This window comes from Stegodyphus dumicola, chromosome 7 (assembly GCF_044657685.1).
Source record: "Stegodyphus dumicola isolate Sdum_Otavi_A_Nest chromosome 7, ASM4465768v1".
In the NCBI taxonomy this organism is placed as follows: domain Eukaryota; kingdom Metazoa; phylum Arthropoda; class Arachnida; order Araneae; family Eresidae; genus Stegodyphus; species Stegodyphus dumicola.
This window is the reverse complement of record NC_140774.1, coordinates 9,255,896-9,278,240: the sequence shown is the minus strand read 5'-3', so window position 1 is coordinate 9,278,240 and position 22,345 is coordinate 9,255,896. Positions and strand designations below refer to the sequence as shown.

General features: G+C 33.9%; 1 protein-coding gene across 3 annotated transcripts in view; it reads right to left on the bottom strand.

Annotated features, from left to right (window-relative positions):
• Window positions 1–8,120, bottom strand: part of Hmt-1 (ABC transporter ATP-binding protein/permease Hmt-1) — an 82,139-nt gene extending 74,019 nt beyond the window's left edge. The window contains exons 1-2 of one of the 3 annotated variants that reach the window (XM_085819865.1): window positions 7,490–8,120; window positions 1,459–1,606 (exon numbers count right to left, since the gene is read on the bottom strand). In XM_085819865.1, the coding sequence (XP_085675991.1) occupies window positions 1,459–1,606; window positions 7,490–7,986 (645 nt within the window). In that variant the 5' untranslated portion in view covers window positions 7,987–8,120. The remainder of the gene's footprint in view (window positions 1–1,458; window positions 1,607–7,489) is intronic. The other 2 variants (XM_035372922.2, XM_085819866.1) reach the window with 2 other exon arrangements.
• Between the last annotated feature and the right edge of the window lie 14,225 nt (window positions 8,121–22,345).

The window sequence follows — 22,345 nt, the reverse complement described above, 5'->3', positions numbered from 1 at the left end:
TGACATGGTGGGATACCGCTTGTCCCACCACGCACCTACAGCAGTAAAATGGCATCTTTGCCACAGCATAAATTCTCCTAACATGCTTACCTAAAGTGCTAGTTTTAGCAACCAAATGAAAATGCAAGATATAAAAACGTTTTTGAACAATTATCTAAAAAATATTGATCATATTCGCAAAATAAAAAATATTTTTTTTTAAATCTATCTCTGTACGACTTTTTAGATATTTTTTAATGATTTCATAATAGATTTGAAACAGAGAAGATTTTCGCTCCAGTACTTTATTTGCTACAGGTTTGAAAAGGAAGAGATTTAGAAGGCCGTCATGATTTACATTCACCTCTCTTTCCTCTACTTAGGCTATTTTTCTATGGTGAATCACACTTACATATCCATTCAGTATTCAATGACATTTCATGTTACAGAATTATATTTTCATTTCTTTCAGAAAAAATACTAAATATTTTTCAAGTTTTAACATTATTGCAATTTATTAAAAATATAAATTTGCATTATCAACATATAAAACGAACACACTTGAATTTAAAAATATTTGAACAATGCTGCCATCTAGTAGCAGCAATTGCTACATGCGCGGTGAGACATATTTGGTCCCACGTTTAAATTTCAACAATTCTCAATTAATATATATGAATTCAACTAATTTTATTTTATTTTATTTTATTTTTTTTTTTTTTTTTTTGAAAAGGAAACTTTCACATAAAAATATTCATTCTAACACCAAAAGTTGTTGTTCAGGTGATTTAAATTGCATTAGAAATAACTATCACCGTACTGTTAAAAACAGTATTTAGAAACTACTAAACCAGTTCTCAAAACGTATGCTTTTCCTTCATTTTATGTTGTACCTCCAAATACTTTCATTAATCTGCCATTTCATTTAATGGCCACATTCCAATGTGACGTAAAATTCACCTTTTGGGGGGGGGGAGAAAAATATAGCATCTTTCTCACTTTTCAATAAATCAAACAATTTAGCATTTTTCTGGAAAAAAAAAAAAGAAAATATATAAACACATAGAGTACTCACAGCTAATCTTGCAATGAGAGAATTATGAATATCGTGAATTTATGGCTCATTCTGAGCTCTTCTAATCATTCATTTGAAGACTACTCGTATTGGCAATTTATCAATAATCTTATTGTCATTTACAAAATGGAGGTCATAACAAGGAAGTATTAATCTTAATAACATTCCCTAACTTTTAAACAAAAGTATTTTAAATTTTTTTAATTCATTGATGAATTAATTCAACATAATTATACAAATTTAAATTTCTAATCCTATAAATTTGGATTTGGTATTTCCATGAAAACAGGATGTCATACCTAAAGTTAAAAAATAATAATGATTGTTACCACTTACATATTTTTTATCTTACATCTATACAAAACTGAAACAAATGTTGATTGAAAAGCTATCATAATACTTACTCCTGATTCAATTTGCAAATGTAGCTGACGGTATGCAGAGTAATCTTCAGCTGTGGGAATGCCTGGAGCTTTCAAACCCAAAACAAATAGAAAACAACTACATACATATCGAAACACAAAGAAGCCAAATTCAATTTTATCAGATGAACTGAAAATAAAAAAAAGAACTCATTTACAATTCAGTATTACCCAGTATTTCTAGTAAAATGTTTTTGGGAGAAAATCATTAGATTTTATGTTTAAAAAAATTATATTTTTCCATTAAAGCCACGCCACATATTTTTGGTGACATATTGGTACATTTATGTCTTTCTGGACACCTTTGGGCTTGATACTAGATGACGTGGAATGATTGGGAATAGCAATAAGATATATTCCTGTTGTTATTCATGTTCTTCATGACAAAAATCTTCAAAAAAATCACTGCGGGGAAAGAACATGGCTTATATTTTCTTTCTTTAAATAACCTTTCATCAGTTTTCATATTTTTGCAGTGTCCATAGATTTTTAACGATAGGGCAAGATAATAAAGAACTCACTCATACCCCTCTTCAATTATTCCTGTAAACCTTTCTCTCTGAATTAATTTAAAATAAGTTTTGGTTTGCAAAACGCAACATAAATTAACCTGACACCATAAATAAAATAATCAGCAATAATGAATGGAACATATGATCTAACAAATCACATTTGTATTTGCACATCTTCAGTCTTGTCAGGAATGAAGACTGCATAGTCATTTCAGATTTAAGTCGTATATCAGTTTCATGAAGTGGTTATTTGAACATAATTTTTGTGAATTATATCTCTGTCTTGAAGAAACAGGATAGTCTCTACTGATTTCTTGACAAATTCGAATTAAGAAATCCATTACACAGGAAAATAAAAAGGACAGGAGAGAAAACTGATTAGATAAAACAATGCTTACATGAATGATGGGTACGAAGAAGTTATCAAGAAGAAAGAAGCCTAAAAAATAATGGTCTTTTCTGGAGTCAGAAGGTGTGAAAAGCAGCAAAACAATTTTGGAAGTAATATGAGTACCAATTACTACAGAGCAGTAACCTAACCTGGCTGATTGATTTTACATAACTGGTGAATATGGCCTAGCCATTACATGCAATAAGTAATGATAATTACATGCAATAAGTAATGATTACATGCAATAAGTAATGATAACTGTTTATATTTTTCTACTTCTGCCAATATTGTTACTTATTGCCTTTATGAGGCTGCTGGCAAATTCAGCTAGTTTCACCAATCATTCCTGCAGAATTATTTTCATCAAACTTAAGTTTCACCAATCATTCCTGCAGAATTATTTTCACCAAACTTAAGTTTCACCAATCATTCCTGCAGAATTATTTTCACCAAACTAATGTTTCACCAATCATTCCTGCAGAATTATTTTCATTTTACCACAAACTCTATTCAGAAGGTTAGGAGCACAAACTTCCTGCTGGTAACTGTGCCAGTCTGTTACTGTTTTATCAGCCAAATTCAGCTCATCATATTACTGCCATTAGTACATACTGTTTGATGGTACGATCCTATAACTTTGAAAACAACCAACTGCTTGTTATTTTGTAGGAGGTAGGCACCAAATTTTAATCATTTTTTTTCAAACTGCAAGAAAGAAATGCTGCAATAACACTTAATTTACACTCTTGTTCATAAAAACAAAATGTGGCTTATCAAGAGTTAACTAGAATTATATTAAATGAAAGTGCAGATGTTATGAGTGTGTCATTACAACATATTTAAATATAAAATAATCCCATTTATAATCTGCTTACAAATAACAAAAGTGCAAAATTATCAAGTACTAACCTTTGCTATTCTATAGGAAATCTACAGAAAAGTATTCCATCTGATTTTTGAAAATTTTTTATTGGATATTTCAAACAAATTGGCAAAAGTTACAACTTAAATTTTTTGGGAGAGAGAGAAAAAAAGGAATTTTTTTTAATATAATGAAATACACTGTTTCTTCAGATATAAATTAATATAATTAATTTAGTAATTTCATTAGTTTCAGGTCACTGAATTGAGGAGAAGGCAAGGGTTTTAGGTAACAGCGTAACCGCTGCAAACTGGATTGGCACTGCAGTTGGCAGCAGGTTGTAATCTGGGTGTGCAGACACTTCTCTTGAAGTAGCTTTGGCAAATACAAACTCTGGACTGCATAGTCACTTGTGATGAAAGTGGATTTACTTCAACAACAAAGGCCAAAAAGGGGATTGGTCTGTGTCCAGTGAGCCCGTCGGCAGAGTCGCAAAGCACAATTTGACTAACAAAAAGATCATGCTTTGTATCTGTTGGGAAAGTCATGGTATTATCCACAAAGAGTATCTGGAAAAACGTAAAATCATCCACAGTACGGTGTACAACAAGATGCTAGTCTGTGTTGATGGTGCTATCAAGGAAAAATGTCAAACTGAGTTCTGGCGCAAAAAGGTAATAGGAACTACTCTGATATGCGCCCTCAAGTCGCCAAATTTCTCGCCAAATATTTTTGAACTTCACGCGGCCATATTACTATCTAAATTTTTTGTCTACAGTTCAAACTTTAAGCCTAAAATGCCTCCAAAAACGCAGTTTTCACACATGCAAAAACTACGTTTTGAACACACGATTTAAGCTAAAAATCCGAAACAAAAACAAAAAATTTAGATAGCAAAAACGTGAAGTTTCTAACCAAAAATATTTAACGAGAATCCATGTACACAGCGACATATTTTAACTTAAAAAAACATCTACCAATGGCACAACGTAGGCAACGAACGAATCTATGAACTACGCACACCTCCCTTTAATAAATTAAAATAACAACAATAAATTTAAAAGAATACCATGTACACAGTATCCTGTTTAAACTTTAAAAAAAAAAATCTACGAATTGCACACTGTAGGCAATAAACGAATTTACGAACTACACACACACCTCGCTTTAAAAAATTAACATAACAACAATAAATTTCAAAGAATACCATGTACACAGTATCCTGTTTAAACTTTAAAAAAAAATCTACAAATTGCACTATCTACACTAAAAACAATCAAGAAAATAAACTAAAATAAATTTCAGACAATTCAAAAAACAACAGAAACGGAAATTCATACAAAAAACAATGAATATAACATCCTACAAAATAGAAACAATAAAATGAAATGCACTTACCATAATGAAAGCTTCTTTTAAAAGCAGAAATATCACTTTCAAACTTCACAAAAACAAAAAACACAAACACTTTTTGCAAATAAACTACAAAGAAATTTTTAATTTTTCCCATTCAACACATCTTACAATTTCTAGAAATTTATTAAAAGCATCTTCTTTAATTTCATGACAGTAACGGAAAAACATATACACAGCCAAATAAAATTCAAAAACACATTTTCTGTTATAAGTAGGTAACGAAGCTTTCACATGGCGCCACGTACTTTCTATACTATTTATATGACAGCCAGACTCGCTATCCACAAAATTTAAACTATGGTTCACAAATAAATGTTCAAAACCTTCTTTTCTTAAATCCTTGTAGGATTTCCAGCCATCGGAAAAAATAGTTGTACCAGGCTCAATCCACTCTTTAATACACTGCATCAGCGTTTCCTTACTTCTATCATGCACAGCTACTAAAAATAATCTCCCAGACCCTCTTTCCACACCTCCAAATACCCACTGCCCCTCAACAGGATGGCCACGATGATATTTCCTTTTGCCGAATTTCGATTTCATTCACTTCCACCACTTTATCTTTCCCCCCTATCTTCTCAGATACAGAGCATACAAAGTCCAAAATACATTCGTTAATAAAATTTCACCAGTCACACAACGTCTGTGAAGAAAACTTCCACGATTTTGCTATATCACATGCCTTCCTACGATTCACAATTTCGAAAGTAACAATAAAAACTTCCTCCAACGTTAACTTGCTACACGAAAACCAAGATCCAAACCTTAAACTGCGCTGACACCCACATACTTTATTAGCAACAATTTTACTGCAAACCCACACAAGTCTATCAGAAACACCACTTTTCGTCCGAGTTCTCATATCAGCTCCGCATTTCGGACATGTCAAACTCCGTTTTAAAAGTCCTGACTCCCACATAAATTCCAAAAATATGCTATGATCCCCATAAATACATCCGTGAACAAAAGACTCGTTAACAACTCCAACATTGTACCTTTTCATACTAAATTTACTCTGCACACAATCTAAAATACGCGGCTGAAACCTTCCCCCCACATCTTTCATCGCAACATAGGCCATTTCAAAAACACCTGCGACACGAACCAACTAGGAATTTTAAACTACTCCACCAAAAGATTTTTCAACGTCGACATAGTTGCCATACAACCCGCAATCGCGCCAAAAACCAGTGCAAAACACATATCGCCACATTTGGTAAAATTAGGGCGTTTATCAGAGTTGTACCAGGTAATATTCCATCAAGATAATGCAAGACTACATGTGTCTGCATTCACCAGCTGGACTCTATATAGAGTCCAGATGGACTCGAATGGGATCTTTTGCAACACCCACCATATAGCTCCGACATCACTCCTTTGGACTTCTGCATTTTCTCATACCTGCAGCTACATCTTGCTTGTGCTATCCTCTATTTGGCACAGAACGTCTAAAATTAGGTTCATCTGTTTTTGGATTCATGGCCACCAAGTTTCTAGGCCGAAGGCTTTGAAAAACTGCCGAAACATTGGCAGAAAATCATAGATTTGGGTGGTGATTACTACCCACACTAAAGGTTTTACTTTAATGTTTTTTTTTCCTAACTTTACTAAGAAAATGTTTTGGCAGAGAAGTTTTGTTACAAACACATAACAATAAAACAATCTGATAGAACGATCTGTTCTCTAGTTCCCAGAGATGAAGTAGACAGATCATCAGTAAAAGCTTGTATTTTACTGATATTTTAAAACATGGTTTTAAAGTGTGACAACCATGAATACTGTGTTTCATTTGAATCATGCTTGCCTTCCTACAAATTGGTACAATTGTTCCTGCAGAATTCTGATCCACACTCATGTATGTAACTCTTACAATAAAGCATTCTTCAGTCTCTCAGCATAATCTTCAAATATTCTGTGGAAGAGTTCAACCCGCTTCACTTTTGCACTTTATAAAAAGGGTTCGGTCATTTTCTACTATTTTGTTAGGAACTCCGATTTTACTAGAAACTCTGTTTAGAATGTTACTTCCACTGGGTGATTGTTCCAATCGATGATACTTGTGTATCAGTGCAACCACGTTAGTGGAGTTCGACAAATTTTACAGAGACCATTCAGTGGTTTTTCAGATTGCAATTTATAATATATATATTTACTTGAAGAAATGTTATATGCATGTTTACCAGAGTTTGGTGACTTCTACTAAGGTGATTTCAATAATACCTAAGTACCCAATCCATTACTGTTTTGTTGCCCATATTCAGCTTCTTTTGCCCATTTCACGGATGTTTATTCTCTCGCCCAGCTGTAAATGTTGTCACGAACACAATTTTACAGCTTTCAAAAAAAATTTTTTTCAAAATAACAATAAACAAATACAGCAATAACAGTTAACTTATACAATTACATATAAAAACAAAAGGTAGCTTATCAGGAATCGGTCAGGGTTACATCGAAGGAAAGCACAGGTGGTTTATGAAGTCATGCTTATCTACAACTGGTGCTAAATCCTGCTGCTTGGGAACAGTTTCATGGTTAGTGGGATAATGTTCAAGTACTACAAAATGTTAGTAAAACACAATTAAGATATAAGCAAAATGACATGTACAGAACAATGTCAATCATTTTTAAAAAAAAATCTATATTAAAGGGAAACGCAAACACAGAAATTTACATATATATTTGCGAATTCAACCATCATCATAATTTGGAAAACTGAAATCAAGCATAACATATTTTCCCCCCTTTCATATAATGATCCTTAAATTGTTTATAAATTATTAATGTTTTGTCAAAAACTTAAAAGTAATTTTACATGTCAGAAACCATACTCACCTCTGCAAATTAAACCACCATTTTTCATTCTGAATGTTCAAAATTGTCAGGTTTTCGGTTATAAATACAGATGTCCAGAATATAAGTAGAACCAGACCATGGCCTCTAGTAGGTATACTTGGAAGAGCTTTATGTCTCTCCAAAAACAGCAGATACAATGCGAAAGGAAAGGAAGAGAAATAGAAGCACGCACTTAGAATCATGTACCCGTAAACATAAAGATCATAAAGCACTGAAATTTGTAATATTAGACGAATCAAGGCAGAAATTGAGAGGAAGAAATGGCACGCAATCTGTAATTTATACATAAATGAATGTGGAAAAATTCGAGGATCCAAATCTGAGGAATATCGCTTATACATTCGTATTTGAACTCCGCCAAAAATAATAACAAAGCACATAATAAATGCTGAAGAAATTGTGTCGATAAAACAATGTGATAAACTGTGGTCCACCCATGGCTTTAAAAATGTAATATTTCGAGGGCAATACAACATTTTGCACACAAAAAATGAGTTTATAATAAATTAATAAAAATTCTAAAGGGTATTATATGGATAGCATAACTAAAACAATTTACGGTGCCGCTGTTTGTTTATATTTTGCGAGTCAAAGTTGTAGTTTTGAAGTTGTATGAAAAATTAAGAGAAAATTCCTAAAAAAACATTACAGATTATTTTGGACAAATTAAGGAAGGTCCACATCATCAAAGATTAAATAATTATAATCAAAAAGACGGTTCGGCAAAGAGGTAAAATTTGGTGTCGAATTGTCAACACAGATCGTATTGTTTATTGTTTGTTTGTTTGTTTGTTTGTTTGTTTGTTTTTAACTCTCGAATGTCAAGATGTAGAAAAATAAGAAAAGGTAAGCTGCATTCCACAGTGGAAAAAAAAGTAATGTTGAGGTCGAATAAAAGGCCAGAAACAATTTTGAAGAGTGTAATATTTAATAATTTGTAAATTGTAACATTTAATATTTAGTAACTTGTAATTGGCAACACTTTGGACACAGATAAAAAATAGAACTATGCTGGTATTGCAATTCTCTGTGATTATACATTCTAAGATTGTAAACAAATAGTTGCTAAAAGCTAAAAGTGTACCCTTATAATAATATATGGTGTCATGAAAATTTTGGTTTCAAAATGGAAAGTTTAAAACCACCAGAGCCGATGAAATTTGAGGGAAATCTAGCTTCGAATTGGCAGAGATGGCTGCAATCATTTGAAATATATGAAGTAGCTAGTGGATTACATAAATAAAGAAGAGAAGATAAGAGTTAATACTTTTCTTCATGTAATAGGAATTCGTGGTCTTGAAATATATAATACATTTCCTATAGCAGAGGGTAAAGAAATTAAACTAAGTGAAATTAAAACAAAATTTACGGAATATTGTATTCCTAAGAAAAATATTACATATGAAAGACATTTATTCTTTCATATGTAAAATCAAACCGCGTCAGAAATCAAACCGCGTCAGAAACCATAGATGAATACGTAACTGACCTTCGAAATAAAGCTAGAACATGCGAGTTTGCACAATTAACGGATAGTTTAATAAAGGATAAAATTGTTTGTGGTATTAAAGATGATGTAGTGAGAGCAAAATTGTTACATGAAACAGAATTAACATTAGAAAAAGGCTCTTGATATATGCAGATCTGCTGAAATAAGTGCATATCAATTGAAAATAATAAAAGATGATGAAACTGCTGTAAACTTAGTGAAAAAGAAACTAAGTAAACATAATAAGAATACCTACAAAGAGGTAAATACCGATAAACAGAAGACAAAAGTTTGTTCTAAATGTGGAACATCTCATGAGTATCAAAAGTGTCCAGCATATGGAAAAATCTGTCATAAATGTAAAAAGGCAAATCATTTCGCGAATCAGTGTAAAAACTATATAATAAAAAATGAAGCAGTCAAGGTAAACAAAAAAGATAGACAAATTAAATTAATAAATCATGACTCTGAGGAAGAGTTAGAATTTTATCTTGGCACATTAAAACTTAATTCAGATAACAAGGAAGAGAAATGGACTGTTGACGTTAATGTAAATAAAAGTAAACTAAATTTGCAGTTAGACACTGGAGCAATGTGCAATGTTATTTCTAAAAGCAAAGTGAAATTGCTAAATGTTCCGATACAGAAGTCTGAAATTAAAAGATTAGTTACATTCTCTGGGAATAAAATGGATACTTTATAAAAAGTAGTACTTAACTGCCAATATGGAAAAAATAATTATGTTGTGGAATTCCAAGTTATTGACAAAGAAGTACCTTCTATATTAGGATTAAATTCATGTTTGCAACTAGGTTTGATTCAGAAAGTAATGTCTGTTTACACTGAAGACTTACTGGAAGAATACAAAAATGTATTTGAAAGCTTAGGTTGTTTGAATGGAGAATATAAAATCCAGTTAAAACAAGATGTAACAATAGTCATTCATCCTCCAAGAAAAATGCCCATAGCTATACGTGATAAAATTAAGAAAGAATTGCAAAGAATGGAAAATTTAAATGTTATTGAAAAAGTAAGAGAACCAACTGAATGGGTAAATTCAATGGTCACAGTTGTCAAACCGAACAAAATAAGAATATGTTTAGATCCTAGAGATTTAAATAAAGCTATAAAACGAGAATTTTATCCGATGTTAACCATTGACGAAGTTATCACTAGAATGCCTAACGTAAAAATATTTTCTGTTTCAGATGCTAATAGTTCTTTTTGGCAAATCCAGCTTGACGAAAAAAGTGGTAATTTGTGTACATTCAATACACCTTTTGGCAGATACAAATTTAAAAGATTACTTTTTGGCATATGTTCAGCTCCAGAAATTTGCCAAAGAAAATTAAGCCAAATAATAGAAGGTCTAGAAGGCGTTGAATGTATTATAGATGATATCTTAATATGGGGATATAATGAAAAGGAACATGAGCTACGACTTAAAAAAGTATTCCAGAGAGCACGAGAAAATAATTTGAAGTTCAATAAGGCTAAATGTAAAACAAAAGTTAATCGTGTGAATTATATAGGGCACGAGCTAAGTGAAAATGGACTAAAACCTGATTTTTCTAAAGTGGAAGCAATTGTTAAAATGTCAGAACCTACAGATGTGCCTTCGTTACAAAGATTTTTGGGAATGATTAATTATTTAGCCAAATTTATTCCTAACTTAACTACTATTACTGCATCATTAAGACAGTTACTTGAGAAAAATGTTCTCTGGCACTGGACTGAAAAGCATCAAAAAGCTTTCGAAACACTTAAAGAACTGATTGCAAAAGCACCCGTATTAAAATTCTATGATGTTAATAAAGATGTAACTCTTTCAGTAGATGCAAGTTCTGAAGGATTAGGTGCTGTTTTACTACAAGAAAACCAACCATTTGCTTATGCTTCCAGGGCTCTGACAAAAAGTCAGAAAAATTATGCTCAGATAGAAAAAGAGCTTTTAGCTATTACTTTTGGATGTTCTAAATTTCATCAATATATGTATGGCAAACGTATTACAATTGAAACTGATCATCGACCATTAGAAAGCATAACTGAGAAATCTCTTTTTAAAGCACCACAGCGATTGCAAAGAATGCTGTTAAATTTACAAAAATATGATCTAGATGTACGATACAAAACGGGGAAAGACTTATTAATAGCAGACACTTTGAGTAGAGGATATTTGAATACAACAGAAAAAGATAATGATGAAGATACAGAAATTTGTACACTGATTCCAGCATCTGATGACAAAATTTATGAATTGACGAAAGAAAGTGAATGTGATGCTACACTACAGTGCTTAAAAAAATATATTCTGAGAGGCTGGCCAGAAAAAAAACATCAGGTAGAACCTCAAGTCAAAGTATTTTGGGACTACAGAGATCAGTTGACAATAGAAAATGACGGTACTTTTCCGTTTTACCGGCGCAAACGATAAAGTCGCCAATAATGGTACTACTGATGCACACGGAATATTTTCGCTGGTAACCTTCTACGCGTAATTTTCAAAACAAGTCGCAACCATTTCTTATCAGATTGATTGTGCCTTTCAATACTGGCATACAAGTACATAGAATTTTTACAAGATTATTAAATTTTATGCCCTAAGACGATTCGCGGCAATTAAGTTAATTAGAATGTAAACACACCGCTCCCCAGAAAGCAAAAATATAGAAAAGGTAAAATCAAGGGTTAAATTCATCAGTTCTAAGGAAAATACACTAGCGATGTAAAACACTACTGTTTTACATAATTTCTGAGTAAGCTATTCGTACGAATTGAAACAATTCTTGCATTTAAACTTGTATTCCAAATTAAAATTTAACTTGAAATTAATGTAGATAATTACTGAGAAAATTAGATTTTTGTAGCTTAGTTTACGTGAGATGATATCACTTGGGGATCACATGATACGAAACGGCGAATAAGGCTTCATGTCTTAAATTCATTCGAAATTCTTAATGTCTTTTTACAAATTTATTGTCTTTATTTATCGGCATTTTACAAAATTTTAAACCGTATTAAAATATCTTCAAAATAAAAAATTCTTAGAACTAACATTCGTTAACATTTTTTATGTGTATACTGTATGTTGTCGCCAACAAAGTCTGCTTGGCGAGATTTGCGCCGGCAAAACGGAAAAGTACCAAAATGACTTATTTTTCAAAGGAGGAAGGGTAATTATTCCTTTATCTATGCAAAAGGAAATGTTAAATTTAATTCATGAGGGTCATTTTGGTATAGAAAAATGTAAGAAAAGAGCTAGAGACGTTTTGTTTTGGCCACTTATGAACAAGCAGATAGAAGATAAAATTTCAAAATGTTCTATATGTAATGAATACCAAAACAAAAACATAAGAGAGCCTATGATACCACATGAAATTCCCAATTTACCTTGGTATAAAGTTGCGACAGATTTATTTGAGATTAACAAAGATGTATATTTATTAATTGTAGATTACTATTTCAACTTTTTTGAAATCTCCAAACTACCGGATACTCGAAGTCAGACAGTGATCAGTTACATGAAATCTCATTTTGCAAGATACGGTATGCCATTAATAGTGATATCTGATAATGGACCTCAGTTTGCAAGTAAATAATTTGCAGAATTCGCAAAGAAATACCAATTTAAACATATAACAAGCAGTCCATACCATCCACAGTCGAACAGGTTAGCAGAGCGTTCAGTACAAACGGCGAAGAAATTGTTAAAGAAAGCTCAAGTAGATCATGTTGATCATTATTTAGCATTGTTAGCTCATAGGAACACTCCAACTAATGAGATGCTAGGATCACCAGCTCAACGACTTGAGAGATTTCTTATCCAGGAACGGTGAGTTAAGAACTAGAAGTGGGAGAGTGATTAGAAAGCCGACCAGGTATTTGGACTGATATTAGACTGTTAAAACTTTTGAACTCTTTTAAAAAACGGAAGATGTAATATTTAATAATTTGTAAATGGTAAAATTTAATATTTAGTAACTTGTAATTGGCAACACTTTGGACACAGATCAAAAATAGAACTATACTGGTATTGCAGTTTTCTGTGATTATACATTCTAAGATTGTAAATAAATAGTTTCTAAAAGCTAAAAGTGTACCCTCATAATAATATAACATCATGAATTTCGAAAAGATTCGATATTTCCTTGATCTAAGGCTATAGAGGAGCCTTACCTTGATAAATGATCTTGCGGTGTTAAGGCGGTTTGTTGACAAATGTCTGCCTATTCGTCTGCCAGCATACTTTATCATGTTATAAATAAATATTTGCCGAATATCACTTTTGTTTTTTTAGCGTTTTTCGATTAGTATCAATATTGAAAAATAGAGGGCGCCACAACACCATTTCGGGGATAGTCAATTATCATTTTGGGGTAATATTTAATTTTTCTGCATTAAAATGGTTAATATTTTTATCTTAGGAAACGAAGTAACATTTACAGATTCACCATGACCCGTTTTATTCATCAAAACGTTATTTCTACGGCACAAAATGTGCACATATATAGATTATATTCAAATACTTTGCAAACCTAAAGGTTTCTGTAACGTCATTGCATCTTTCGCCAAGTAGGAAATTTGGCGAATTTTTTCACGCCTGTGTTGTAGATCGTCTGCAAAGTTGAACAGGTTTCTAATGTATTATAACCCCCCGCAAAAAGCAATTTAGGAGGACAAAACGTTGAAAGCTTTCATTAGCCAATCAAGATAACGAAACGTTGAACGCTTTCAATAGCCATCTGCAGAGTCTGGAAACCATAACGAGTTAGTGCATTCAACGAAACATTTCTCAAGAGCAACGTTTGGCTCTCCGCTAAATATAATTCAAATGATTAATTATTTGACTAATACTATTAATAAATATTCAGCTAAGGATGCGAGAACGTGGAAAAATCATTCGATATTTTTTCAGAGAGCGTTAGGGATATCTTTAAAATTGCCTCAGTTACTAATTTTCAACCATTATACGTAAAATCTTGAATGCTGAACTGATATTTACATGGAGTAATTTATAGAACTTAATCATAGAAAAAGAATACGTACAAATTATACTCAATTTTTTTTTAATAAACTCATTATATATTAGGTCAGCACTTCATTGAATGCATTGAATTTAAGTATAAATAAAACGGATTTAAAATAGTATTCAAATATTAGGGATAGTGTGTTGTTTTATATAAAGATTCGTTCAAGTAAATTTTGCCTCTTTAATATTTCAATATTTTTTCTTGCATCACATAGTATAAGTTATTTCATCGCCGGAAGGATGGCATAATTGGAAATTAAGGAACATCTCGAGAGATAAATCGTGAAATTCGGCAAATATTTCGCAGCCGAGGATTTTCACTTACACTTCCTTTCAAAGAATCTGTTAGATAACGACGCATTAAGTTATATTTATTTTCAAACAATCAAGCTTTGCCAGTGTTAATAGAATCGTTACAAGATATCAAGATCTCGATCTAAGGTGATAATATAATTTAATACGTTGTACGCCCCACAGATTTTTTTATTTGGTATCTGTTATCATCATTGGTTTGGTTACTTATTTCATTACGGCAAAGCACACAAGGGCTATCTGCATAAATGGAGGGATGCCTTCGTTGAGGACTTTTCTAGGTGAAACTGGCTTGCACCATGCTATACATGGGAAAAATCACAAAATCACGCATGCAACCAGACCATTCGCTGCTATTCGAACCCCGATCGAACTACCAGTGATGGCCCACAGGCACCGCACAGTCGTCGGTGACCTAATCTGCTATCATGTAACGTGGCTTGTATTCGAAAATGGGTTGTTCAAGGATGCCGGCAAATATTAAAAGCATTTAAACAGTGGAAACCATCTCAAAACTCCAATATAAATCAGAAAAAATCGTGATTTTGTTTATTTAAATATCGTAAGTATTAAAAGAATTATTTCCTTAAATTCTATAATAACTCAAGTTAAAATAAATAAATAAGTTCAAATAAGTTTTAAATAATATTAAGAAAAATAATCCTTTTTTGGTTCCCTTTCAGAAATATTTATAGAAAGTTAAATACATGGAAATTAGCACCAATATTTAACATATTAAAAAAGTTAAGAAAAGTTTTTGCATAGGGGCCCATGACTTCTAACTACGCTACTGATAGTAATGCATACTTTTGAGAAGTAATTTACGGCGCCGCCTGAACACAATCTTAAGTAGCCTTAAGGTTGTGTTCAGGAAATTTTTCACAACCCCTATACGAGGCTGGGTGACCCTCTTTTCCGCAGTTGCAGCACCTAGGGACGTCTAAACGTCCTTTATCGCAGTCCTGAGTCTTATGATGTCCAGCGCATTTCACGCATCGTGGGGAAACATTACAATTCTCCGAGGAGTGGTGCCATTTCTGGCAGTTAAAGCACTGCGGAACTTGGAATTTCGAAACACCGAATTTTTCCACCGTAATTGAACATAGGCACAGGCCAGTCAGTTTATCGATTCGATCAATTACTTCATTTTTAAATAACTGTGCTTGAGATAAAGGCATTTTTTGTCAGCTGCACTACTTTGTGAACCTTGAATCCTTGCTTAACTAACTCATCTTTGATTTCGGAGACCTCCATATCAGAAGGTAGACCTCTCAGTAGCAGCTTAACAGGCTTTTCATGCCTAAGATTGACTACAAAATGATCGATGCCTTTTTTGAGAAAGTATTTACTCAGAGTCCTATGATTATTATCAGTGCGGGGTAGAACCTTTAGAAATTCACCACTCAGGTCTAAGTCATTAGCAAAATCATTAAACTTTACGTTTCCCTCAGGCCTTTCCATTATGGGAGGAATTACACGCTGAACAACAGTAGGGGCGTGCTATTGAGAACTACTAGCATTTACATTTATATTACAAATATTATTAGATGAAATATTTGCAGATACATTTGAGTTTGAATTAGCTACATCATTATTTTCAGGCTGAGAATTGCTATCACAGGTTGAAGAGACACTGTTATCAACAATATTTGCATGACTTAATACTTCAAACGTATTAAATGTAGTTGCACAAAATTTAGTCTTAGCTTTAGGAGTTCTAGCAGTTTTATTAGGTTTCTTAAACATATCATTTTCAGAAAGATCAGAGTCACTTACATTACTTTTCCTCTTAGATGTGCTGTCCGGTCTAGAACCACGTGCAACAGAATTATGCTTAACACTTATGGTACCATCATTACAGTTATCAGAGGTTAATATGGAACGACCTGCTAGGTATAAATTGCACTTACATTTTAATTCGGAGATTTGTCTTTTAGCCCATCTTTCATGCAGAGTATTTTTCACAATATCGCGCTGATGTTTTAGTTTAGCAATTTTAGCTTGTGCAACATCATAGTCAAAATTCTCTAAATCAGAAGCAGAACCTCAGTCTGAAATTACACATTCATAATTTGAACTAGATCCACTGGTATTAACAGTCGGAGAACCCGTAATAAAGTTCATATCCAAATTCACTTGAGCAGAGGTAGCGAGATCGACACGAGGTAATGCGCAGTGGCTAATCGCACCGATGGTGCGAATAGCTAACAGGCTATTCACACTACCTACGTTCGCGCATGCGCACAATCAGCCCAGGTACCAGCATTTTACACCGATTTCCGTAAGGCAGGCAGTAGTGAGAGCGAATGTTGTTAATAGTTCACCAGCAAGAGAATAATTTGCAAGTAATAATTATCAGTTACAAAGACGAGGTCAATCTATATACATGATAATGTTCAGGAAATGATTAGATAAAATAGGGATTTAATGATGGTTCTAATTGCAAGCGAGGACGAGTAATTAGTTAAAAATCTTTAGTGTATTGACAAAAAGTCTACAGAAATTACTTAAAAATTCTTTTATTTAACAGAGGAATTTTTATGCAAACTTAGACCCTATTCTTATAGCATAGGACTGTGAGAATTCATCATTCAATAAGTAAACTTACTGAAAATGATAATATTCTTATATTTAAGACACAATAACACGCCGAATAAATACTAATTCAGAAGACAACCAACAAAAATCAGCGTTATATTTACAAAATTTTCACAGAACTAGTTTCGATGGTTTTACCGAACCACCATCCTCAGAGGCATATGTTAGAAAAAAGGAAACACAGAAGTCTTCTGTTGCGCAACATTGTTGGTCCGAAAATCACACTTTCAATTTTTCTGCTGCCAAAATTATTCAAAAAACATCTTCCATTGGAGAACTGGATTTTCTAGAGGGATTTCACATTCATAAAAATCTTTCTGTTCTAGTTAACGATCCTAATTCCAATCCAAATTTGCCTTCGGCCTTTAAACAAATTATGTTTTAGTTCTGGTTTCACCAAGAGATGGATCCACTTGCTTATTCTTGTCCAGGCTTTCTTATCTTATCTAATCATTTTTTCCTATCTTGTTTATTTGCGGTTTTGCAGCTGAGGATGGTGGTTCGGTAAAACCATCAAAACTAGTCCTATGAAAATTTTGTAAATATAACGCTGATTTTTGTTGGTTGTCTTCTGAATTAATATTCTTATATATTGATCACTTTTTCAGTATCCACTCAGGTTTATAGGTTCAAATGCCATATTTCAAAATCAAAGTTGAAAACCTTACAAAATCTGATAAATCATTTGTGTGTGCAAATTTTTAAATCTAAATCTTTTACATTAAATTATTTGTCTTTTAAATTACATCCCATTATTTATTTCAATTTAATTGTTTAATGTGTTTGTACTAACATTTCAAAGTTCTTTGAAGCACTTTTTGTGTCCTGAAAATGCCAAGTATTTCCATAAAAAAATAAGCAGGCATACAGAATAATTTATTTAATAGTTGACATAATCGCTTTTAACTTATTTCATGTCTAAATTTTCTACACAGAAATACTCTGTCTAATTTTTAGTATCTTCTATCAGACGAAATTTTTCAAAGAGGAATGAATTAAAGTCTTGATAGCGCAAAACACACCTTTGAAGCTAAATGTATTATAAGAAGTACAAAATATGTTAGCAAGATTTTGTCCCCCCCTCCCCCAAATCAGTCATTTAAACTATTTCAACCGTTCAGAAAAACAATAAACATTGCGAACATAAAAATCTGCCCTTTTTTATATATACTTTAATAAAAGGAAATGTGTTTCTTCTTTTTATAAGAAAAGGAACCCATTTTCCGTTCTAAACTTTTGAAAGTTGCCAACGCTTAAAAAATGATAAACTACGCCAAGGTAGAAACCCGCCTTTTTTAAAAAAAAAAAAAGATTCACTACAACAGTTGTTCGCGTACGTAGATTCCGTTCCTTTGGATGGGGTGCAACTGACGGATCTGATAACTCAATGCGCATGCGTGGTTAATGTTGGCGCAACTAGCTTAAGCGGCTAATCGCACCGGTGGTGCGAATAGCATCGGCTGAGGTAATGCGGGAAGATCATCCCCGTCCGCCGTGTCTCAATCAGAATCCATCGTACAGGCAGGAGCTCAGAAAGCACACACCTTCACACTAGACGACTAACATTGCACACAGACCCTATTTGTAGGTCTCTGTGAATGTAAGTGTTTGGAATATACCAAGGATCATTGATAATTTCTCGTAAGATTTTATTTTGTAGTACTTTTGTAGTATTCCGATTGTTTAATATTGGTTTTAGCTGCAAGTTCCCACATCGGAGCTGCATAAAGGAGGGCTGGACGAAGTATGGAGCAATATAAAATTAATTTGTTTGTTGTAGATAAGTTGCTTCTTCTACCAAGAAGAGATTGCATAGTAGCTGAGGTGATTTTAAATTTTTGTGCTACTCAGCGGAAGCGGGTTCTGAAAGTAAGTTTTTGATCCAGGGTTGACTCCAATGTATTTGGTTTCATTAATATAAAATATTATATAATTAATATAAAAAATAAATTCAGGATTCTGCCAAAAATATAATTAATCAAGTACACTTCAGTTTCAGTTACAATCGGTAAACTAAGGCACCATACACAAAAAGATTTAAAAGCTTCAAAACAAGACATGTCTTTAATTTTCCCATTGGTGATATTATCGCCAAATATAGTTTCCGTATACCTGATTTTAAACCAATCACAGCTCAGAAATACGTTGGAGCTTCCCAAGGTCCGTAGAAAGAACAGGTTAGCTTACTTGGTTAGCTCACTTGGGCTAAACAAACGAAAATGCGTTCTCGCTGTCTATTGGCTGTGACGTCACTGAAGTTTTCTCTCCTCAGATCAACATAGATTTTTGCATTGATTTAAGCTGAATGTAAGCTTGTGCGCGACTGTAGAAACTCATTCGTTTTTTTTTCTCTCAAATATAATTAAATTTATGTAGTATAATGGTTGGTACGCACTGCGCGATTGCATTATGCACCAATAATGCAGGCAAAATAAAAAATAATCAGCAAAATGTATTACTTCATAGGTATAGAAACTTGTAGTGTTTTTTGATTTGATGCAAGTTATTTTGAATTTTCGGGTTACTTAAATTAATTTATTCATTAATAAATATAGAAACTTCTATGCATTTTATTAGGTGTATTTAAATGCCAACGGTTGTGAATATTGTTGTGAATTGTGACAGATGCATATAAATATTGTTACGAATTTGGTATTTAAAAACCTAATGTTAGTTCAATTATAAATTAAATGGTTTTATTTCTCGCGCAGTGCAGCGCGTGACGAATATTAAAAGAAAGCTAAGCCGGAAAATTGAAAATACAAGAGCGCGTGCATTAAATAAATAAATATCTCTTTTTGATTTCGAGAAAGTACTGGAAAATTCTAGCGCGTGATTTTAAAATCTTATAAAAGGAGGAAAACATCTCAGTTTGTAGTAGTTGCTTAGTTTGTTGTTGTTTAGAAAACTGCTCTTGTTGATTGTAGCGAATTCGCGGATTAGCGTTCTTTAGCTGTTTTGAATTACGTTCTATTGTACATTTGAGTAGTTAAAAGATAACTACTGTGAGATATTGTAATACTGCATGATGATTTGAGAAAATTTAAGCATTTTTGTTGTGATAATAATAAATTTTTGTTCATTTTTCATCGGACTTGTGCGTTCATTTCATAACGAACCCGTACGCACGCAACAATTTTTGGTGTCAGGAGTGGGGTTTGAATGCCAATAACAAGAGCGATGGAAGAACAATTCAGGCAAATGATGACTGCATTTGCTGCTTTCCAAGAAAAGATGGAAGGAGCCGTCAACTCCGTTAAGGAAGATATAAAAGCTGTACAAGAAAAGATGGAAGCTGGCCAAACATCTTTTAAAGAAGAAATTAAAGAGGAAATGAAATTGAGCCAGGAATCCGTTAAGGAAGAAATGAAATTGGGCCAGGAATCCATTAAGGACGAAATGAAAGCCGTTCAAGCTGGTCAAGAAGAAATGAAAAGAGAAATTACTTGCATAATAGAAAATAAATTTGAAGCTATGGAAGGCAGAATTCACGCAGTTGAAAATAAAGTTGGACATATTGAAGAAAAGGTTTCTTCCGTAAAAGATCATATTGAAGAAAGAGTTTCTTCGGTGAAAGAAGAAATAGAAGAAAGAGTTTCTTCTGTAAAAGAACATATAGAAGGGAGAGTTTCTGCTGTGGAGGAACGAATTGAAGGAAGAGTTTGTGCCGTCCAACACCAAATCGAACAACAAATTGATGAGAGAGTTTCTGCAGTTGCCAAAGAAATGGATACTTTAAAGAAATTCGTATCGTCGGCAGGGAGCAGGAGTGATGATTTTAAATTCTTACCAATGCCTGCTCGTTCACCTCTGAAGCTATCCACATATGATGGGAAGACCTCCTGGCATGTGTATAAGACACAATTTTCTATCGTGGCGGATGCGAATGGATGGGATTCCCAAGCTAAGGCCTGTCATCTCGCCGCTTCTCTAAGAGCCGACGCAGCGGATATCCTTCAGATTCTTCTCGAAAACAAAAGGTTAGATTTCGAAGCTCTGTCCGGCGCCTTGGAGTTGCGCTCTGGGGAGAAGTGTTTAAAAGACTACAGCAGGCTCCAATTAAAATCTCGTCAACAGAAGCCTAACGAAACACTTCAGGAGCTCGCCACGGATGTTGAAAGGCTGTCCCACCTCGCCTTTTCGGAGTGCCCGACAGAAACAAGAGAAATCCTGTAGCTGCAATATTTCATCGACGGCATCCGAGATCCTGAAATACAGAAAGCTCTTCGAATGGCAGATGTAAAAGACATGAAAAGCGCTCTGTTGTACGCCATGAAGTTCGAGGCAGCCCAGCAAGCAACTAGTAGAGATCGCTACCCAGTTAGAGCTGTGCGAGTCCATGAGCCAGTGGATCAACTGATGGCTCGTTTAGATGATTTAGCCAGACAAGTCGACTCTTTGATACGGACTAGGAGGGAGAAGAAAGTGGCTCTAAGGTGTTGGAGATGTGGTAGTGAAGGTCACCTAAGACGGAATTGCAGAACACCCAAGGGTACGGAATATAAAGCATATGATTTTACCAGACAAGTGAGTGGCTTGAGACGGAATATAAGTGAAAAGAAACTAATTCTAAAATGCTGGAACTGCGGAGTTGAAGGCCACATACGAAGAAATTGCAGAACATCCCGAGGTACGGAAAATAAGACCATTTCCCAGCAACGACACAGTAAACAAATTAGTGACCATATCGAGGAACGGAGGTTGTCAGATAATGAAAAACCTTGTTTTAAAGCGCTTAAAATTTATACAGTGAGTGGCAACAGTAACGGAATGTCCATTAATGGGAATATCGATTGAGTTCCTTGCGATATGATCATTGACACAGGAGCTAATGTTACCATCATTAGGAAAGATTTAGCTGAACAGTTTAAAGATAAACTTATTTGGACGCCATCCTGTGTTACCCTTCAGACTGCGTCTGGTGATAAGATCGACATAACTGGGAAGTTAAACGTAAACATCACGTTTGGAAATGCCGCCTACCATCACACGGCTTATGTGGCGGATATCACAGATCCATGCATACTCGGATTGGACTTTTTAAGGAAATACAATTTTTCCTTAGACTTCAAAAACAACAAACTGCTTTCAGCATCTAGTGACATGACTATCCATCCTCAGAAGAGATCCTCACTTGGAAATGCCGACGCCTTGTCCGAAAGACCCAGCTCGGGAAGCCGCCGAAATCATACCAGGGTCGAAAAGAAACGCAAGACTACCATCTATTCTCCATCTCAGAAGCTCTCCGGTCGAGACCTTCGTCTGCCTTGTGACCACGTGTTTGATCGCCATACGGATGCGCCTTCATCGCCTGAGGAACACGTCCAAGACGCACAGGCCCGGTTTGAGGGAATGCACCGTTCTGCACGAAAGCGAGTCAACTTGGCGGCGGAGAAAATGAAGACCA